The sequence below is a fragment of the Cyprinodon tularosa genome, unplaced genomic scaffold (assembly GCF_016077235.1).
Source record: "Cyprinodon tularosa strain WSP-4 unplaced genomic scaffold, ASM1607723v1 ctg272, whole genome shotgun sequence".
NCBI classification, from domain to species: domain Eukaryota; kingdom Metazoa; phylum Chordata; class Actinopteri; order Cyprinodontiformes; family Cyprinodontidae; genus Cyprinodon; species Cyprinodon tularosa.
Genome location: NW_024038977.1, coordinates 2,413,562 through 2,436,540, shown reverse-complemented (window position 1 = coordinate 2,436,540; position 22,979 = coordinate 2,413,562). Strand labels below are relative to the sequence as shown.

The window sequence follows — 22,979 nt, the reverse complement described above, 5'->3', positions numbered from 1 at the left end:
CCTTGATGGGCTAATGACTCCACATGAGGTTGATGCTAAGCACTCACCTTACTCCCATTTACTATAAAAACGGCTTCCTGAAAGTTAAAGGATTTGCCATTGGTAAACTCAAGCATGTCCTTTTTGCTTTGTTTAGCACTCAGGATGACTGATAATCTTCACAGAAATGCCATCCACTCTCTAACAGTAGGGGGTCTAAATCTCTCAGAGTTTAAAGGCGGCAGATACAGTAATAAGATTAAGTGTTTGTAGAATAAGCATTTTTGAGGAAACATCACGTCGTAGTTGTCTAAATGAATCTTCACGGACATAAAGGAAAAAGGAAACCATTTTCTTTACAGAATAGATGGTTTTCAGCATTCAACCCCTTGATCTTTTGGTTTACTGTCACACATTATTCCATATACCCCACTACACTGTCATGTCATTAACTGCACTTGTTATACAGCTCTGATTAATGGTACAATTTGTTATGGCCGTTGAAGACACTCTTCTGCTGGATGAACAGTGCAGTCAGGAAGACTTATATTCCAACTATTCTGGCAAAGGTAATTGTTCGGAACATTAAAATTAATCCTTAGGAAGACAACGGTCTGGAGGTGAAAATAATAAAGTTCTACAGCATTATTAGGCAGTGCATCTCCTTGATGCTCTGCCTAAAAAATTATTCACCCACCTTGAAGATTGTAATATTTTATGCTACAACATAACTCATTTTATTTTATAAGCATAGGTGAAAACAAAAAAGGCAGAAACACTTGCGCGGAAGGAAAACTATGCTTTATTCTTAAAATTGCTTTAAAATATGGCATGGAGATGTATTTAATCCACACTTTGTAGAACCAAATTTTACCGCAGTTACAGCTTTATGTGCTTCAATCAAGTATCTATAAGCTTTATACTTTATCTCAGGCTCCATCTTAAGATTCCTTCCACAGCTGAAAGTTTACCAAATAGCCTACAGCCCTGTGTTGAGTTTTATCCATCTTCCTGAATAGGGTGTTCATAAGGCATATTGCATCACTTCCTGCTTCGACTGTTGTAGACCTGTGTCCTGTGGTGTTGCTTTGGCTCTAATTTTGAGCTTAAGTCTCTTTCAGTAAAATCTTGAAGTTATACTAACTGTACAGAAGCACTGTTAAATACATTGTCTACTTCTGTACTTTTCATGTTCGCACTGTTTATATTTCTGATGGTAAACAGCAGCTAGCCTACCACTAGCATCTCACTTCTATGGCCTCCTTCTCTGTCTCCAAAAACTCTTTTCCGACTCTCTGTTATATCTGTTATATAAGACCGACTGAACCCCAGTCGGCCTTGGCAGATGGCCGCTCACACTGAGCCTGATTCTGCTGGAGGTTTCTTCCTGTTAAAAGGGAGTTTTTCCTCTCCACTGTCGCTACAAGCATTCTTAGAGTGAGGGATTGCCTTTGAGTCAATGAGTCGATGCGATCAACTGGTTTTCCTTACATGAAAACATTTTGAATCAATATGATTGTATGATCTGTTGAACTGTAAAGTACCTTGAACTTATATGTGTTGCGAATTGGCACTATATAAATAAACTGAATTGAATTTAATTGAATATCTCTGGTTTTGAGCTGTTGAACATCCAGGAGTTAGACCAGGCCTATTAGCTAACAGCTTGGACAAACCAAGTCCAGGGAAACATCTACATAGTGCTCCTTCAACAGTTCCTGAACAGCCAGAAATCAAAAATGGTTGGGTGATGGTAAATGGAAAGCGCAGTTCTTGAACTTCGCCCACATGTCACCACTAACCCGTCCGCATGTGTAAATTATTTTCTCCACTCAGTGACACACCCACTGAGAAGACCACCCTGATCATTGTTACCTCCATAGTCAGAGACATGGCATTACAGAAATCAGGGACTATAGTTGTTTGCCAGGGGGCAACATCAAATCCTAAATGAAACTCCAGCGTCAAACACTCAAATTTTTGGATGCCAGAATGCTGAGATGCGCCGCTCCCAATGTTTGTACACGCCTGCTGGACCTCTCAGCGCTGCCCCCCCCATTGACTTTGCATTCAAATTCGATGCTTTGACGTCTAAAATGGGTTCGATGTGAACGCACTAAAAGCTTGGTTATGCTGGAGGTTTCTTCCTGTTAAAAGGAGAGTTTTTCCTCTCCACTTTCCCAGCATGCATGCTGGTTGTGAGGGATTTTGCTTTAAAGTCAACAACAATATACAAATGAATATCTGCTGTCACCTAATGCTCTTCAACAGGAATGTGGCTCGCAAGTCAATGATTTAATACAATCTGCTGGTTTTGCTGATTTTTTTTTACCAATCTGACTTTATGAATGGATTCAATTTTCTCTGTACTATGCCTTTAGATAATTTGTGTTGTATGTTGGTGCCGTATAAATAAACCGAATTGTATCGTTGGTGCTGAAACAAAGCATCCCCACAGAATGATTCTGTCACTCTCATGTTTGACACAGTAGGGATGATGAGTTAAGTAAGTATGAGCTGTAGAGTTATTATTTCTTGTTGCCGTAGTTTCTTGACTTCCAAGTACAGATGCCCAGCCATGTCTTGGTAAGTTGGCAGCTGTTAGAGGACATTTTTTTAACAATATATTGACCAGAGCTCTGCAAGTTATTCAAAGCTTGGGATGTTTTTCATAACTTAATCCCTCTTTAAATATCTCCACAACTTAATCCTTGACATTTATGTTGTGTTATGAGGTCTTCTTGACACTGTTTGTTCTCAAATGTTTTATAAGGTCTTCACCAATCAGCTATACAGCTGTTTATTTTGAGAATGAATTATTCACTGCTGGATTCTGTTTACTAACTGCTTATTTTCTAAAAGCAGATAGCAGCAACATCTTATGTTTTTGATATGGAAGGAATGGGGTTGAATTTATTAGAACACAGCAATATTAAGATTTATTTTGTTAGAAATAATTTCATCCTGTTTGCAGTAACACCCCCTTTATTATTTTTTTTAATCACTCAAAATCTAAAAGCATACATTCAGGTCAGGAGTTGTAATTTGAAAGAATGTAAAAAGAGTTAATGGGGTGATAATATTTTTTTAATTTCCTTTGCATGCGCCTTTAATCAGTGGTTGTCTTGTATTTCTTGGCAATGAGAAGATAGATGTTTCTCTTGGACTCTGTAAGACACTTACAGTAAGCTGATAGCTGTTTATTCTCCTCTTCAGGCATTTCTCTTGTCTGTCTGCCAAATACATGTGTCCTGGTGTGCCGGCAGTGATGAGCAACTTGCTTGCCAATATCAATGCCTACTTTGCTCACACGACCACCACCACAACCACTACCGCCTCTGCTTCTGACCGATTTGCTGCCTCTAACTTCGGGGTAAGTGCTCCTTTAAATTTTGAGTCATTAGGGCAAAGCCCTAGCTGGCTTTGGGGAATTTCTGACATCACTCCCTTCTTGTGCTACTTTTCAGTTAATATTCTAAAGTAATTTATACACTGAAAATCCAACCATTAGATATATCTGCAAATGTCATTCATTCAGAATTTTAATAAACTAATGCTATAAGACCGAAATATCATATTTTCAGGCACCAATCTGAATCTGACAGCATAGCTAAAACGCTACATATTATTCCAAGAACTAAAAATGAATCACTGCAGACAGGCAATACCACAGACCAGGAGGTGTTATAAATTTTTTTGGCATAGTGCTTTGGGTGGAAGCTGAATTATTAAATTCTGATCTTAACAGAGGGAGAAATTCGTCAAATTACTGGACCAGCTTCATAACTCATTGAGGATCGACCTTTCAAAATACAGGGTATGTAAGAACATTTTTATATTCAGTGTTTATGTATGTGTGTGTTTAGAGTTTAATGAATATTGATTCTCCATGCAGAGATAAATCCAGATCCACTGCTATATGTAATTACTTTCTGCACCTAATTTTTCTCTTTTTCCATTTTTTTTTTATCTTAAAAGATTAAGAGCCTCTGCTTTGTACTGGTGTTACACCCAATCTTTTGATCTAATACTGTGAGTTGTAAACTTACTGTATTCACACCTTATTTTAAATAGTTTTCAGCCTTGCTTTGAAAAATTATTCATATTCATTTATATCCCTGAGTTATTTTTTTTTAGAACCCCTTAAGGTAGAACAGCAAGTCTTTTGGCCCATGTCGCTATCAATTTTAAACATCTAGAAAAAAAGCAAAATTTTTGGCTGTTATGGTTAAAAAATACCTTCAACTCAGATTGGATAGAGGATATGTGATCATTAATGTTCAAGTCTTACAACAGATTCTGTTTTGGATTTAATATCCTTTGTCCATAGTTGTATTTTTGGTTGTTTTTTCCTACCAGAGAGTGAAAATCCAGCCAGAACTTATTTACTTCTGAGACTGCCCTTAATTCAGCGCCATCCTTTTAATCAGCTTTTTCATCCTCACGACACAATGCCCCCTCAACCTCCTATTCGCTTGCAGTGTTTTCCTCCATACTTTTTGTTTTCATGCAGGCAAAGTTTCGCTCATGTCTGACCAGATCTCCTCCTGCTTGTTCTCTAACAGACAAATCGGAAAAACACAAATGGGAGTTCTTTTGGCTATTGAAAAATGATTGTCTTGCTTTTTTCCTGCCACTGTTGCATAATGGCTAGATTTTTAGGCTGAATGAATCATACTGTCAAGAAATGTCCCTACCTGACCTGTGAATCTCTGATGCCCCCAAGAGTTCTAATGAGATCCTTAAAAAATTATTTCCCTGTTTGTCCTGAGTTAAGGATGTTGGTCATGTCTGGGTAGAGTTGGAGCTGTGTCATTCTCTTTAACATTTTAAATGTTTAAAGCTTTAGATTATTTGTTTATACCAGTATCTGATTTGAAGATCTCAACCCCAATGACCAGTCTAATGCATTCCTTGTTCTTTGTGATGCTGTAAGTTTCTAATGTTCTCTAGAAAACCTCTGATGCCTTATAACCAAAAGCTTTATTAATATGGAAATTAACAAGCGGGTGATCTGCTACAGTAATTAGAAGATGTCTAAATGTGATTGGTTTCACATAATTTTATTTAGGAATAACAGAGCAAAGATGAAAGAATACATCTGTATGCCACCCTTTAAAAATTTTGTTTTTAAATAAAAATAAAACATGCACTTTAAGCATGTCACTATAGTTTATGGTTGGAAAAGTTGTTTATATTGTAATAATTTTTTTCTAAATACGATGTGAAATACAGTAGCTCATTTTGAAAGTGTTGCAAGTAGTGTTGCTAGTTTTGCTTATCTGCAAAACAGTAGGTGTGATACATGCAGGGCGTGAAGTTGTATTTTCTTACTAAAATGTTAAATTAAGATGAGATGCACTGTGTATGCTTTTGCAGATCCTGGATGCTTAAGTCATAAAACAAATGAAATTTGTTCATACAAATTTTAAATGTTTATGTCAATGCAACACTGGTACTAATAAATGTGCAACCACCTATGTGGGGAGGCAGTCATGTTTTCTTTCTGCTACATGCTTAGAGCTCTTCTTATGTTTGCGCTTGAGCTGCAGTGCTATCATTAACTGGTACTTACTCACCGCACACAGTGTAGGAGCTGTAAAAGGTAAATTATGCACAAATTGATGTGAAGTTAGAAATTAAATGTCCTGCAGCAGTGAAGCAGCTGTTCCAGTGGGAATCCCTGTGAACTGTCTGATTGTAATTAAGCTTAAAAGTATTTGTCAGAATTTAATAACACAAGGAAGTTTGATGTTTATTACCTGGTAGTTAAACAAGAAGTCAATCCAGTAAAATAACATTGTTTGGTAATGATAGCACCTTTTATTGAACAAGTTATCCGATAGCTAAGATTTGTTTATTCACATCAGCTAAACTGTTGTGATATTAAAACTGTCAGAGTAATCTTGCATGTGTGTTTGAAATGTGTCTAACCCCTCCGTCACACAGACTAGGAGATATATGGTTACCTTATACGATATTGTAAAATGCAGTTACTCGATGGGGTCACTCAGTTGTCGGCCCATGTATGGGATGACACTGGTTCATTTGTCAGGGCCATTAGTTCAGCGATTGCTGCTAAATGATATGCTTCACAAAGCACCTCTGTGAACCTAATTATGGAGCTTTATATAGGACTTTCTGGTTGATTTGCTACAGAAGAGGCATGAATGTGTTTGATTTAACCTGCTGTCACCTCATATATTAATATGATGAATTCTTAGCCTACACAGTATGTGTCACCAGCCTTGCACAGTATGTTGTCTTCTTTGTCTTGTTCAATGACAGATAAAATTCATCTGCTGAGGTTAAGTGGTAGGAGAGCAGTATTATGCTGCTTTGCAATATAACATGCCTTCTGAAGAAGCAGTATGTATATACATCAGTACATACATCACTGAATGTATGTACTGATGGATATACATTCAGTGAATGCATATCCTGATTCATTCGCTGCTCTGAAGAAAATGTATGTAGGCACAATTATATCACACACACAGAAGCACACTTGTGAGTACATCTCTCTACATGTTCCCTGCTGACAGCATGACAGCGTGACAGTAAACTGAGGCTGAAGGGTGACCCACTCACCTTTAATGCGGCACATAAAGCAAAACCTTGTTGAGCGGAGCTATGCTTTATTTCCTCTGTTCTGCGCAGCAGTGTGAAGCCCCCACTGATTACATAGCAGCAGGTATGACTGAGTGCCTGATAGACAGAAGGATATAATGAGTGAGAAAAATGATTTCCAAGGGTGAAGTTCCAAATATTCAGGGAAAAATCAAACCAGGAGTAAGTTGACCAAAGGATTTGTGCAACAAATAGAGTTTTCAGAGGGATAGAGTTAGATTTAAAATAAAAGAAAGGAAAGATTAAATAAAGGCATCTAAGGATGACAGAGAGGGAGAAGGGGTTAAGTGAAGGAGAGAAGGCCCATTTTATCGTCACATTGCCCGGCTGTCAAGGTGTGACACATTCACTAGGAGAAGTCAAAGAATTTCACATTGCATTCACCTGCCAGCCCTGCCCTACTGCTCTCTTGTCAACGTTGCCAGAGACCAGTCCTTCACACACACACACTCAGATATCCGCACACAGTTCATACTCTCTCGGTTTCCGTAGCATCCCACAGAGCCGACCTGTCACTCTTTCCCAGTAATAGGATTCAGATCTGGCTGCTCCGCTCACTCACCATATGGATTTCCCTATAATGACATTCTGAGGGAGATTGAGTTTGCTTTTGTAAAACAGAGGGCTTGAATCAGCAGAGATGGAGCCCGGTGCAGCTGTCGCTCCACATTTTACTACATATGCATTTTTTCTCCTCCAGCTTTACTCGAACAGGACTGATACATGCTGACACCTTGTATAGCAAATCATTCCTAGTCGGAATATGCAAGTCTGTCTTGTGTCTCTCCATGATGGGGATTCACAAAGCAGTGCAGTCTACTCCTGTTTTTAAAATTGTTTTGTACAATTCTTATTTCGTTTTGCACTTTAAAAAGTAGATTACACAAACTACAAACAGACACAAACATGATCATAAGTACAATAGATGAATGCAAATTTCAAATATTGGGTGTCAGATTTAAGTTCTGCAACTACAAACACAGCTAATGTATTAAAATTATTATAGAAGGGAAAAAAATGCTATTTTTTGTTATTTATATTAATTTATTTATATTTAGGGATCTTTAGTTTATTACTCTCCTCTTGACAAACGTGTGAGAATTTTTGCAACCACTGACATTTGTTAAGATGGAGCCACTGTTATTATTCTGATCCAAGACGATGAGGAGTGCGCAGTCAGACTGGATGTAGATCAGCTGCTCCAGGAGTACCAGCTGATTCAGGAGAACCACTTGGACATTAACCCGTTCTCTCCTCACAGCCCTGAGGTCTTCACACATAGACACTGAGTGAACAGACTGTTGTTCCTGTGTTAACTCAAGAGGAACAACCTTCTTTAAAAGGTGGATCAGTGTGTGATTTGAATAATATTAAATTTAGGGATGACTCTGTTTTATATGCATGCTTAACAACTTAACACTTAACAACTAAATGCAGGTTAACTAATCACCACAGAGGAATGCTATTTTACTTTATAACAGATCTTCCTGTGTGCCTTGTTTGAGTAGGAAAGGTACACATACTTTGGTTAGCACACATTTAGCATGAGGGATTTGTACTCCTGGTTTGGGCATTTTAAAATAAGGGATGTTTATTATGTGCCCTGTTGGGATATATATGCCATTTCTTCAAATGAAGCTCCATAATTTTAAAGCGGGTGTTTGCTAATTCCAGCTTACAGATCTAGATTTTGACTTTATCTGTTTATATTGACAAGAGAGAGGTATGTTTAATTTTCTCATTTGTTGTTCTTAACTGTTAAGTAAACTACACAAACTGTGGAACTTATAGTTGGGTGATACTAGTAATTTTAACTGGTAAAGAAGAACACATTTCACAAAGATATATCTGTGGCAGCATTGATGTGTTTTTCTAGAGAGAGAAAAGGAATTGTCTGTTTATCTGTTTCTATCAGTATTGCAGAATTGGGTCACTTAGTCATCGTGCCTCTCTTTGTATCTGTTTTCCCAGATCCCATGAGTTTCCCAATTCAGACGAGTCCACCCTATGTTATCTACATTTACTCTCCTAAAATGTATTATAAATCATCTGAACAGACAGCTATTGCAGCATATTTTCAATCAATATCACAATTTTGAAGTTGTTTTTTTTTTTGGTTTTCATTTGGACTCATGATTGTCAGTATTGTTATTTGTTTTGTACATTCATGTCTTGTCAAATTTCCTTTCCTCTGTTCAGATTTATTAGGTGCTTGGTTTAATCTTGCTTACTTATACTTATAGGGCCGGATCTATCAAAGGTTTGCGTGTATTAAAACGTGAGCTATTTCACTGCGCACGCTAAAAAATGTACAAACTGATCTATCAACAGCGTGCTAAAAGGATTTGGTCTTTAAAACGTGCTAAATAGCACCTCTTATCCATTTAGTACTTTTTCTGCAATGAATATGCAATATGGGGCGTTTACACGCTAAAGTGCGTCTTGTGGGAGGAGAACATGTAAATATATTAATTTAGCACTCGCAAAGTGATTTATCAAACCTGAACGCAATTTTGCTAACGGTATCTGACTCTATATTTAACACGTTTCAAAAGAAGGTGCAAATGGTCTGTATGCGTAATTGCGCACACATGGCAGCGGTTATTGTCGCAAGAAGGAGACATGGAAATAAAGCAAGGAGACGCAGAGAACGCATTTTTCACTCCGTGTGAATATTTTTGCAATGAACGAGGAAACGATCATAAAAACATATCGTTTATCCAGCATTGCCATTTTGGAGCTGTTGGGGGAACTCCGAATGGATTTGGAGCCAGCCACAAGGAGGACTCGCGCAATACCAGATATCACAAAACTCCTTGCAACATTGCACTTTTTTGCATCTGGGTCATTCCAGCGTACGGTTGCAGCGAGAGCTGGGATCTCCCAATCTCGTTTTTTCAGAAGTGCTGTCCGACGGGGTCGGGGTTCTCCCCCTGCGCCTGTGGAGCAACGTACCAAATGCTGCGGGGATCTCATCCACAGTCACAGGCCAATACAAAACACCTGTTTTTTTTTTGTTTTTTTTACTGCAGCACATACCACCTTAGGGAATAAAGGTTGCCAATTTATATATATATATATATATATATATATATATATATATATATATATATATATATATATATATATATATATATATATATATATATATATATATATATATATATATACAGGTGCTGGTCATAAAATTAGAATATCATGGAAAAGTAGATTGATTTCAGTAATTCCATTTAAAAAGTGAAACTTGTATATTATATTCATACATTACATACAAACTCATATATTTCAGATGTTTATTTTGTTTAATTTTGATGATTACAAATGACAACAAATGAAAATCTCAAATTCATCATATCAGAAAATTAGAATATTACTGAAGACCAATAAAAACAAAGGATTTATAGAAATGTTGGCCAACTGAAAAGTATGAACATGAAAAGTATGAGCATGTACAGCACTCAGTATTTAGTTGGGCCTCCTTTGGCCTGTATTACTGCAGCAATGCGGCGTGGCATGGAGTCGATCAGTCTGTGGCACTGCTCAGGTGTTATGATAGCCCAGGTTGCTCTAATAGTGGCTTTTAGCTCTTCTGAATTGTTGGGTCTGGTGTATTGCATCTTCTTCTTCACAATACCCCATAGATTTTCTATGGGGTTAAGGTCAGGAGAGTTTGCTGGCCAATTAAGAACAGGGATACCATGGTCCTTCAACCAGGTACTGGTAGCTTTGGCACTGTGTGCAGGTGCCAAGTCCTGTTGGAAAATGAAATCTGCATCTCCAAAAAGTTGGTCAGCTGCAGGAAGCATGAAGTGCTCTAAAACTTCCTGGTATGTGGCTGCGTTGACCCTGGACCTCAGAAAACACAATGGACCAACACCAGCAGATGACATGGCACCCCAAACCATCACTGACTGTGGAAACTTTACACTGGACTTCAAGCAACGTGGATGAAGTGCCTCTCTTCTTTTCCTCCAGACCCTGGGACCTTGATTTCCAAAGGAAATGCAAAATTTACTTTAATCAGAGAACATGACTTTGGACCACTCACCAGCAGTCCAGTCCTGTTTCTCTTTAGCCCAGGCAAGACGCTTCTGACGCTGTCTGTGGTTCAAGAGTGGCTTGACAAAAGGAATGCGACAGCAGAAACCCATGTCTTTCATACGTCTGTGTGTGGTGGTTCTTGAAGCACTCACTCCAGCTGCAGTCCACTCTTTGTGAATCTCCCCCACATTTTTGAATGGGTTTTGTTTCACAATCCTCTCCAGGGTGCGGTTATCTCTCTTGCTTGTACACTTTTTTCGACCACATCTTTTCCTTCCCTTCGCCTCTCTATTAATGTGCTTGGACACTGAGCTCTGTGAACAGCCAGCCTCTTTAGCGATGACCTTTTGTGTCTTGCCCTCCTTGTGCAAGGTGTCGATGGTCGTCTTTTGGACAACTGTCAAGTCAGCAGTCTTCCCCATGATTGTGTAGCCTATAGAACTAGACTGAAAGACCATTTAAAGGCTTTTGCAGGTGGTTTGAGTTAATTAGCTGATTAGAGTGTGGCACCAGGGGCCATCAATTTTGAACCTTTTCACAATATTCTAATTTTCTGATATGATGAATTTGAGATTTTCATTTGTTGTCATTTGTAATCATCAAAATTAAACAAAATAAACATCTGAAATATATGAGTTTGTATGTAATGTATGAATATAATATACAAGTTTCACTTTTTAAATGGAATTACTGAAATCAATCTACTTTTTCATGATATTCTAATTTTATGACCAGCACCTGTATATATATATATATATATATATATATATATATATATATATATATATATATATATATATATATATATATATATATTTACTTATTTATTTTTTGTTGTTGGGGGTCACTGTAAGATTTAAATTTCTTAATGCACTAGTTTGTACAGACTACAAACTACTTTGCCGCAAACCACAAAACGCGCAAAACCATCATTTAAATAGGGCGTCTCCAACAGTTTTGCACCTTCCACCAGTTACGCAATCGCTCTTGTTAAATCACCCGCAAACCATGGTTCAGTCCCTCGCGCAAAATTCCAGTTTGCGAGCGCAAATTACTGCACGCAAAATTGGATCTTGATAAATCCGGCCCATAGTATGTTACCGTATTTTGTTTTTGATTCCATCATGTTTTTTCTTCTGTTCAATTATTCCAAATATTTTTGCTTAGTTCTAATCAAGCCTTGGTTACCTTATAAGCATTATCATGTCCTGCTTCGCTCATATAGAATAATGTTTTCCGTGCCAGGTTTCTTCTGACAAATATCTTTGCACACTGAACTGCCTCTACCTGCCTGTTTGCACCCTAGGTATGCTCCAATTAAATATATCTTATTTCCAGCAATACTAAATAAATTTTCCTTTCTGTTTCAAATATGAGGCCTATTTTAGATACTAGTCAGTGAAAACATGTTGAAACAAATGACAAATGTCTTGTTAAAAAGATATATCTAACAAATATAGATGAATCCACATGCACTCATATTATATGCATTATCTATCTTATCTTGTTTCTGCTTTAAAAGCAACCTTAACTGTAAAGCTTTTTTTATTCAATCACATTACAACCACAAAACTTGATCAATAAAACCTTTTGGCTAGATAAGACAAAAACTTTTATTTTTTAAGCCTGGAATGAAATCGTTTCAATTAAAGCATACCATTTTTTAGTATGGACCAGGAAAAAAACCATAGATACATTTAAATTGGGAATCTGTAGCAAAACTTGAGAGACTTAAGACTTCAAAATTGCTGTTTGCAAAGGCTTTAGATCCATTTTATAAGCATGAGCTATTTTGCAAAGCTCTGTAGATGTGTAAAGTTTGCAGGGACACATCTCAGTCTGCAATGCAATGTTTGTTCTATGTGTGACTTTTTGCTAGTCTAATTAATATACGCATGTGTTAGAATTTAACAGGTAAAGAAATACAAAAGCTACCTCAGACAAGCAGTATATTAACAGCCACAATCTGATCTTGATAAAGTCCAGCCAAATTCAAAGAATTATGATGTTTACTCACTGATATATAGCTTGTTTGAAATTACAAGTAGTTTAAGATATTGCTACACTCTACCTTTAAAGCTCTAGAGTAAATCAGCTAGGCTTACATAAACACTGGAGGTGAAGTTGGAAAATAGTTTGAAGATAATAACTTGCTTCAACTTTTCTAGTGTGTGAAGTTTTTGGTTTCTGATGATAAGCAGTTACTGCTTCAAACTTTGGCTCTGGTCCAGAGTAATATCCAGCCAAGTCAACACCAAAGACAAAGCTTCAAAGCTCATCGACATCAATAGCTCCCTGTCTCGTCTCATGGTGTCCTTCCTGTCATTTGTCTAAGGCAGTGAAGATGTTGTCCTTACTTTTTGCTCACACATACTGTAGATTTCCTACTTGTTTACTGATGGACTTGTGGCCATAAAGATAAAACATTTCTCTGCATTTTTTTTTTTCTTCCTCCATAAACAACGGTTCTGCCTGCCTGGTTCAAGAGCTTTGCAGATATGGAAGCAGCTGATGTTCCCTATATATTTTTTTAGGATTCATTAAGACCTGAAAAAAAAAACTAACATACAGTACCTTGCAGACATTTTGTCAACTTACAAACACATATTGACATTGATATCCCCTCTACAAAAAGTCCATCAGGGTTTCATTAAATCTTAGAATAAATGAGCTGTTATTTGAGTGCGACATAGATTTGTTGCAAAATGTAAAGCAGAGAGGCTAGTGATAAAGTTGTGAACTAGCTTAATCAAAGTCAGGTTATAAAATAATGTTTCTAATTCTGAACATATGACAAAGTACTATTAAATTCATTATCAATCAATGAAAATAGTGCAAACTTAAAATTTTTCCGAAAGTGCCAAGAGGTATTACTCAGAAACACAGCTAAAAGACCCACAGAGCAGTCACTTTCCCCTCCTGAGGTGGGGAAATGAACAATGGAAAAAAGAACACATCATGAAATGGAACCAGCAGACGTGAAAAGAGCTATGATCAGACTAGGTCAAACTGGCTTATATAAGGCTCTGTGTGGCACGTATCTAATGCTGCACCCGGTACTTCCCTGCATGAAACATGGTGGTTGCACAATGATGCTGTGGGTTTTCTTTTCTTCAGCAGGAACAGAGAAAGTGGTCAAAGTTAAAGAGAAGTTGAATTAAGCTAAAAACATATTAACACTGAAGTTAGGTTTCTTAACCCCTTGAACCCTACGGACCCACCGGCGGGTCCAGCTGCTACATGACCTCGTAGTTTTACCAAACCCCCAGTATTGATGTAAAAAACATATTTGGCACAGTTTGGTGACATTTATGGATAAATGTGCCAAAATGGCCTCTCCGCCTAAGAAATTTCTCACTAATACCATTCTAAAATAAATATGATTCATCTGATTGAGTCCAAATTTGGTATATTTTTACACAACATTTAGATTTGAAAGTCTGTACTACTTTTTTGTGCTATAAATAATATTTTGGTAGTGTTTTGCAATGTTTATTTCAAAGAAAATTTTGGCGAGGTTCAAAAAATGCAAAATATTTTGTATTTTGTCCCTAATATTTCAGGCAGGGTCAAAGCTACAATGGTGTTGACACCAGAAAACCATTCTATGACATCTTACCTTTACAGACGTACCAAAAGTTTCTTCTTAAATCTAATAGCTTTGAGGCTATAAGTTATTTACTTTTGTGTGTTTTTGTCAGGTAGAAATTTATTTATACCCCCTTAGGGTGTAAGAGGTTAAAACAGTTTTGTGTAGTTTTGGTGCTCAAGAGCCTTAACCTACAGCCTTATGTATTAGTAAATCTACCAGCTAAACAAGGCCTCTGAAAGTAACCTCATTCAGTTTTGTTTAACCAAGCAAAGGACACAATGTGTGATTTGTGGCCTAACCCATAGGTGATGTTTCAGGGGTGGATAGAAACTTTCCTAAGTACTTTAGATTTCTGGATTTTGTTGGAATGTCCTGGCTGACACGCCTCTTTATCATTCCATGGTGGTCATTGTACTTAGCATTTAGCCTGAGGATACTGGATTTGGGGTGAAATCCACCATGCATATTGAGCAGCTTTCATGATTTGACATCAGTGGCCTGCACTTCCTCCTTAGGCCAATTTAGTATCCCTGCAGGGTATCTAATACTGACAAGGCATAGCTGTTGATTGCCCAGACCTTCTTCTTGCAATTGAACTGACTTCTCAGAACTTGTCTTACTCTTTGCAGGTATTGGGCTGTTGCTGCTTTCCATTTGCCTGTGGTATTTCAAGGCACTTATAGCTCTCTGGGTGTGCATTCAATCCCCTTTGCGTGGATTACTATTTCTGAGTCGGTATCCATAGCCAGTCTTGTTGATTATTTGGCCAACGGGGTTCCAACCTATGCAGAACAGCAGGGGACACAGAGCATCTTCTTTGTATATTTTACATTTGATGGGGATTTTCACTGTTGGCTTGAAGTTTGCCTTAAACGTGATTTTACACAACCCAATAGAGCTTTCAATGATGAATCTTTATGGTGCTGTTGAGCTTCAGGTATTCCAGAAATTTTTTTGAGGCATTGAGTCATAGGCAGTATTCAACCCATCGGTGCACAGGTTTGTTTATCCAGTTTTGCAGTCCTGGGCAACCCTTCTGTCAACTAACACTAACTCTGACGCCTAACACTAACTCTCAACTAGTTAGTGTTAGGCTCTTTTTGGGTTTTTACCATTGCCTGTCTACACCTCTCTCAGGTTTTTGTTTAATGTCCCCACTTATCATTGCTGCTGTGATTCTGACAGGAGTTTCCATGTTGTGGAGAGATAACCAACAGTTGGATGGGATTGTCCGCTTCTGGGGGTCTTTCATAATCAGGACTGTTCGGCCCTTGTTCAGTTATTTAGGGTGCGTTCCAATGTTCAGCGGTTGGGTAATTTATGATGCTAGGTCATCAGGGAGAGAATTCAGCTTCTTCAGCCAGTAGGTGCAGATTGTGTCTGGGTCTGGTGCTGTCAAGTTCTTCATACCTGAGAGTCTTTGTTGGCTATCTGCCATGGTGAAGTCCACTGGACCTTGCTTAGGAAGCTTAGCGTGGTCAGATCTTAGATCTTTTATCAACTCTGAATCATTATTATGTAATGTTTCTTTCTCCCAGATACTGTTAGTATTATTCAGTCTCGAGCCTTGGTGGGTGAAGCCAAAACATACATTTACATAACTAAAGTGAACGCAAAGTCCGTATAGGGTTTGACGACAAGTGGGTGACAAAGGTACAGATTGCTCTGATGTAAGCCGACATATTAGGTGTTGAAACATTTTCAGAAAAATTTTCGGAAAAGCTGTTTCAAAGTACAGTTAAGTACAATTTAAACTTGTTTTTTTATGTTTGCCATTAACAAAGAAAAGACAAAAACAAAACAAGTTTGGTGTAATAATTGGTAAGTAAATCCTGCTCCGAGTTATTTGTCAAGATAGAGCCTTCCAGCCATGAAATTGATATAAACAGCAGACTTTATATTATAATGTTGGCTAATACCTGAAAGGAAGGGAAATAACTATTATTGCTACTTTACAGCAGTTGCTGCTAATGGCTGCAATGATGATATAACATTATGGCTATGGGAGGAAGGGAGTAATACTTATGGCTTCAATTTTCATGAAATAACATCAGTTTATAATAATGTTGTTTGCATATTTTTAACATTGATAAAGATGCTGAATTTTCTTGCAATAACCATATTACACAATTTAAATGTTCCTTGCTAGAGGCTGCATACACTTTAAAATCACATTTGAAATTTTTGACTGTAATGTCATATATTTTTTAGAAAAGCATCATAAAACCCTTCAAAAATAGAGTGGTTCCTGTAAAAGCAGTGATGCGAAACAGCAGCAGTAGAGCAAGAAGACGTCAGGAGTTTCCATTGATTTTCTTTTCTTTCTCGCATAAACAGCCATATTTAGCACATTTGCTTACAAGGATGTGTGTCAAGCTTGTTTGCCTGGTGGCTATTTACTACAACTTCACCTCCAGCTTGACTCTTCCTATTAATCATGAGCGAATAGCAAAGGCATTGTAATTCCTCATCAGACTGCTGACTGCCTGTGACATCAAAAGGGCTTCCACTTGTTTTCTCTTGACTGGTTTTTTAGAGCATTCTGTAGATGTTATGATGTCATTTATCTTTTTTTTTTGCACAATTCCATAAAACCCAGTAAAACTTAATGCTGCTCATGTCCTAAAGATGTCAGTGAAAGTTAGCTTCAGCTGATTGCCATTAATCTCAAATCTCTTTCATGCTTCTGTTGACAAGCTTGAAGGCTGCTGTTCAGATTGAACTTTTTTTTTTCCTGAGCCCCTGATGTGAATTTATTGAGAGGATTCAGGGGAGATACAACAAGCACATTTTTATTAGAGCTCAGCAAGCGCTGGAGAAGTAGGATAATGCATGGAGCAGTAATGCATTTCCTCCAAGCTGCCAGGACTTTATATATCCCCACCCCCCACCCACCCCGTCATGCTGCTCTGCACCGCCTGATGACTTCATGGCCCTAAAATAGGGATTTTCATCAGCAGAGACCTCCCCTGTCCACTTAACTATTAGACAAACTGTCATGTTGTTATGATTGCTTGGATTCCTTAGTAATCAATTTTCATGTTTTGTAAGTGATGAGACGTGTATGGTGGAGTTGTGTGGCTCTACAAGGCTGCGTCCTGAGAGGTTTTGCTTCCTTCATGTTGTTTTTGTTCTCTTTGCTTGATTTTGCAGGATAACTTTCCTGCAGGAAACCCAGAGCGTCTCCAAGACCTGAAGTCCACTGTTGATCTGCTTACAAGCATAACTTTCTTCAGAATGAAGGTAATGTTGACCTTTATGAACATAAAAAGCAAAGATGAACAAAAAAATACTTTTACAAGAATGGGAAAAAAACATAAGTGTATATGCTAGACATATTAAACTCTGTTCTCACTGAGTGTTTTCGTTCCTGCGGCACTTGTTGCTGTTGAAGCTTCAGACATGCAGTTGGTAATCTAAACCAACAATTATTAGGACTAATTCCTAATAAACCAGTTTAAAATTTGACTAGTTAGCAGTAGTGCTGATTAGTGGAGTAAATTATTGGAATTAAGTTCTTGCATTTAGTATCTACAGTAATGCAGGAATGTTGTCTTTGTCAGAGGTTTGGCTGCTTCAACATCTAATCTTTGGATTGGGTTTAAACCATCACCACTAAGGTTTCAGAATCTCTTAGAAATATCAGTGGAGGTCATCTGACACAGTGTCAAAGAAGGCTTCAAATGGGCCGTGTGACATTTAAAGACAGGCTATATCTATGAAATTTCCCTCTCAGCTTTATGTGTTCTTAGTAGAATGAACATAAAAAGATGACGATGGCTTTAGATCACCAAGGCCTTGAATTTGTGCCGTAACAAAAGCTAAGCCCTACTAAATGTAAATGCTGGCGTATTCAACAATATTGGAATTGATTTTATAAATTGGTGGATGCAGCTTGCTCAAGAAACTCCCTGTTTAAATTAAACATACTGTTACATAATATCAAAAAGTGCTCTGCTCAGGTAGATAGATCAAACCTATGTGTCAGGCAATAATATTGTTAAGTTTAGCCCAGAATAATAAGAGTGCTTGCAAACTGCCTAGGGGCTGTGTACAATTTAAACACTGTAAAGAAAAAAAAGAACTGTATTAACTAGAACCTCAGTTGATAATATTATTTTGTATCGCCGTAGTGCTATAACAAATAAAGAAAACCTTTTATCATAGCTGAATAACTGGGGTGTTCTCTGACACAAATGAAAACAATAATGATCATTTATACATAGAATCGTTGTGGGAGTCATTTTATATCTATAAAACACGCAACATGACGCTCTGTATGATGTTGTGTCACGGTACCCACAGCTGTTGCCAAGCAACTGAGTTGCATTGGGAATAAGTGACACAAAGAATGCCTGACAAAATACATATAATAGGTTTATTAATAACATTTGTTTAATTTCACATAGCTATATTTAAATTAATTAGCTTAAGATATATATTATAGTAATTAATATCCTCTATGAGTTACATGAAAACATGACCTAAAATATTTAATTCCAAGTGGCTATATGGTAGTTTGAACAGAAACAAATAAAAATTGTAAAACAAATTTTGACAATGATTTGGATGTGAGAATCTGAAAATGATAACAAATGTAATCAAGACTCTGAGATATCATTGAGGAGATGTGGAGCATAAATTCCTCAAGATGAGCTGTTATGGTTTCATACAATGAAGGTGTTTGTGATAGCAAGTTGGATACATAGTAGAGAATATGAAGAGTGTTTAATGTTGGCTTACTGAATAGGAGGAAGTGCCTATGTGTTTATATGGAGTAATTACATGTCTCTATCCTCAGCTGTACATTTGTAAATTCTACTTTTTCTTCTGTTGCACTAGTTAATTTTGGATCTGTGCAAATATAGGTTAAAGAAAAATAAATAATACACAACATTTTAATTTCATATTATTTTTTTAGTTACTTCCCATTTATGCATACATGGATGCTTTTTGTGTGTGACAGCGCTGATGATCAATCAGGAATGACTGGAATATTTAAAGGATTTTAATGTGGCATGAATTGTGTTTGACAGGTGCAAGAGCTCCAGAGCCCACCAAGAGCCAGCATGGTAGTGAAGGACTGCGTGAAGGCTTGCTTGGACTCGACATACAAATACATTTTTGACAACTGTCATGAACTCTACAACCAGCTTCTCGACCAGGTAATTCAGGTGTATTATGATAGCTTAACACTATGATCCCACTTTTAAATAGAAATCCATTTCACATCCTTTCAATTCATGATCTCCATGTGTTTATTACAAATGCTAATTAGAGTGAACCCTCTCTAAAACGCGGTGCACCTTTTATGGCCTCGCTGCTTCACAGATCTGGATGGTGCATTGTGTTCTGCATTCTGATTGGCTAAACAGTCTCCACACTTCTTCTCTACCTGTGTGTCAATAACATTAGCGTTTAATATTTTAATGTACATGTACGTAAAACAGCTTGCCAAATTTTATTTTGCAAATTTTCTTCAAAACCCATAATGTCGACAAAACATTCTGCACTGACAGAGGCACTTGCAGACGGGCCCAAAAGGGAGAGGAAGATGCTAACTATCGTAGAAAAAGTTAAACTTCTGGACATGCTATGCGGTTGTAGGTCGCCATTACGGAATACATTTATCTTTTGTTCGTTCCATAAAAAAAGGATGAAAATAACATAAGGACGACAGCAGCAATAAGTTTTAATAAGTATGCAAAAAGCGTGGCAACCGTCTGCAACAAGTACATGGTAAGGATGAAGTCTGCATTAGCTTTGTGGTTTGATGACTGCAGAAAAAAGAACATTATGCTGGATACCTACATTATCTGCACAAAAGCTAGAACACTGCACTGACAGCAATGACATTTATGACAGGGAACAGAAAGATGATGCAGATACTGGGCCAGAATTGAGAACTGTGCACACAGTACCAAGTGCATTTAATGCTAACAAGGGCTGGTTTGAAAAAATTTAAGACACACTTTCGACTTAAAATGTTTCTCAGAAAAAACGGCTTTCCAAATACCGCTGGAGCAGAAGCTTTAATGAACAATACATTTAAAGCTAATTGAGGAGGGGGGATATAAGCGAACGTAACCCCTGCAAAAAAAAAACGAGTGCTCACTGTACCTGCAATAATTTGACAAAGTGTAGGCTGTCAACAATGACAAAGTAATTTTATGCCTCAAGTCAACTATAGACATCACTATAAATCTGTGACCACTATGAACTGTAAGGTGCACTATAGGATTGCATAAAAGTATTGTTGGAGCAAAAAACAGCTGTTCTATAAACTTGAATCTACAGGTAGTTTGTGAATGTCGAAACTTTAATTCATATGAAATTACATGATTTCATTTTCATATTAAAATTTGACACAAGGGTGAATGTTTTGATAATGTTCATGAGGAGCTGTTTGACTTAAGAAACCTGTAGTCTGTGACTATTTAAAATAATACTTTTATCAACTCAACTTTGATAGACTAAAACACTGCAACATATGAAAGCAGCTGATATTTCACTGATTTAATCTTTTCCAGGACCATTTGATTACCTAAGGGCTCATAAACATTTCCAAGCAAATGTTGTTGTACTGTATTGGGTTTAAAAGTATGTCTTTTAGCTCAAAGTGTCATTTATTTTTATCAATAAAATAAAATAGATTAAGAAAAGGGAGTCAAAAGGTGAAAGTTGGTTAGTTATCAGTGATGTTATAAGTATGATGCAAGTAGAACTAGAAAGGCATATTGTGTTAAACATTTAAACCTCAAGATCTCTGAATTACTGCAGTTTTCATACAAAAAAGCGCTTTTGATCATCACCCAAGTCTTTTTTGTTTTGTTTTTTTACCTGAAAAAAATTGTGGAATCAAATCTCCACCTGATAATTTTATGGTTTATTTACTCAAGAAAATGGCCCCCACAGTGATGTCTATGTGTTCTTGGGTTGCAAAAGGCTGAAGTCTCTTTAAAACTTGAATAATAAGCTTCCATTGTTTAGAAAGCCTGGGGGGTTGTAAGCAATTACAGAACCTGAACGATATAGACTTGCACTAATTACATTCTCATCCACAGCAGTTTCACAGTAGACAGGCTCTCTATCAATATTATACTGTATGAACGTAAAAAAAATATATAAATTGCAGTCATCCAACAGTAAACCTTTCTTTGACGACAAACGTTGTTCACATATACTAGGTAGCCTTGAACACAGCAGAGAAAACGCATTCCAGATTCCAATTCCCTAAGTGCTAACTGAGACTGAGTGTGGAGACATGAGTGTTGACAAAATGTCCAAGCAAACAGGAAAGTATCCAGCTACAGTGAGGCATCTTGCATAATAAAACAGTTAAGATTGTTGCCCCTGATTTGTGGACTACAGGCTACAGGGATACAGTTTAAATATACTCAGGAAAGGACCTGGAAAGAAACTGTCAAAAGAATTGCAAAAGATTTTAGTAATGGACAAAAGGAATACTTGCCTGTATTTACTTCACCCTCTTAAAGAAATTAGAGCTAGCCAAAAGCTAAAAAGTCAAAATAGATGTAGCATATTAATGTTGCTTGAGGTCCAATGGTTATGAAGGACCAACTCTGCCATATTTAAAAATAAATACAGAAATAAATAAATGCTCATTAAATGTATAAGCATACAATTAATTGCCAACAAAAAAGTGAGACATAAATGTATATAACTCTTAATTAGCTTCTTTATTTATTTGCCTTTGTAATATTTACCTTATTTATTTTTCTGTCCTTTATAATCTTCAACTTTATTTTTTAATTACTTATATTTTTAAGTATTTATTTATGTGCATGTTATAATATTTTTGTCTGTTTTATTCTTCCTTTGTATTTTTTTACCTTAGTTATTTCTTCGCCGCTGTTTATTTCTCTCTGCCCTTTTTACATTTCTCTCTGCCCTTTTTACATTTCTCTCTGCCCTTTTTACATTTCTTTATGCATTTATGCCTCATTATGCAAATGAGGAGGGGGTGTGTCCTAGAGAGTCAACTTCTGCTCATTGGTTGGCTTGGCGGTCCATCTTCTTAACTCACAGAGCTCAGAGTACTAAGTTAAATGTTCTCTTTTCTGTTGCTGTTGTTCAATAAAAGTACGTTTTAAGATCATTTGAGGCGAGAACCTTATACTTTTAAGCATCACCATATGGCCCATTCACAGATTTAATGCATAATTTAAAAGAAAATGTGACGAACTTGAGAGGACCGTGGCAACCAGCGGAGCTCCGAAGCTGACGGCAGCCAGGTCTATAGCCAGGCTATGATGGCGATTTTTTGTTGTATTTGGCAAAGTTTGTCAAAGTCCCTACTCAAGTTCTAATGACTTCAGACTCTCCTCCTGTAGATTCGACCGATGTAGTAAAATGCTAACCAACACGCTTCACACACGGCTATGCCGAGAGAGGGCCGCTGCAGATGGGCTGTGGTTAGACCTGGCTGCCGTCAGCTTCGGAGCTTTGCTGGTTGCCGCGGTCCTCTCAAGTTCGTCACATTTTCTTTTAAATTATGCATTAAATCTGTGAATGGGCCATATGGTGATGCTTAAAAGTATAAGGTTCTCGCCTCAAATGATCTTAAAACGTACTTTGATTGAACAACAGCAACAGAAAAGAGAACATTTAACTTAGTACTCTGAGCTCTGTGAGTTAAGAAGATGGACCGCCAAGCCAACCAATGAGCAGAAGTTGACTCTCTAGGACACACCCCCTCCTCATTTGCATAATGAGA

The 22,979-nt window shown here is 37.3% G+C and overlaps 1 protein-coding gene across 3 annotated transcripts in view; it reads left to right on the top strand.

The window, feature by feature from the left end:
* Positions 1–22,979, top strand: part of LOC119786455 (protein unc-13 homolog C) — a 181,604-nt gene that overhangs the window by 70,094 nt on the left and 88,531 nt on the right. For all 3 annotated transcript variants that reach the window (XM_038289813.1, XM_038289811.1, XM_038289814.1), the window contains 4 exons: positions 3,196–3,352; positions 3,728–3,796; positions 17,396–17,485; positions 19,279–19,407. In XM_038289813.1, coding sequence (XP_038145741.1) covers positions 3,196–3,352; positions 3,728–3,796; positions 17,396–17,485; positions 19,279–19,407 — 445 coding nt within the window. The remainder of the gene's footprint in view (positions 1–3,195; positions 3,353–3,727; positions 3,797–17,395; positions 17,486–19,278; positions 19,408–22,979) is intronic.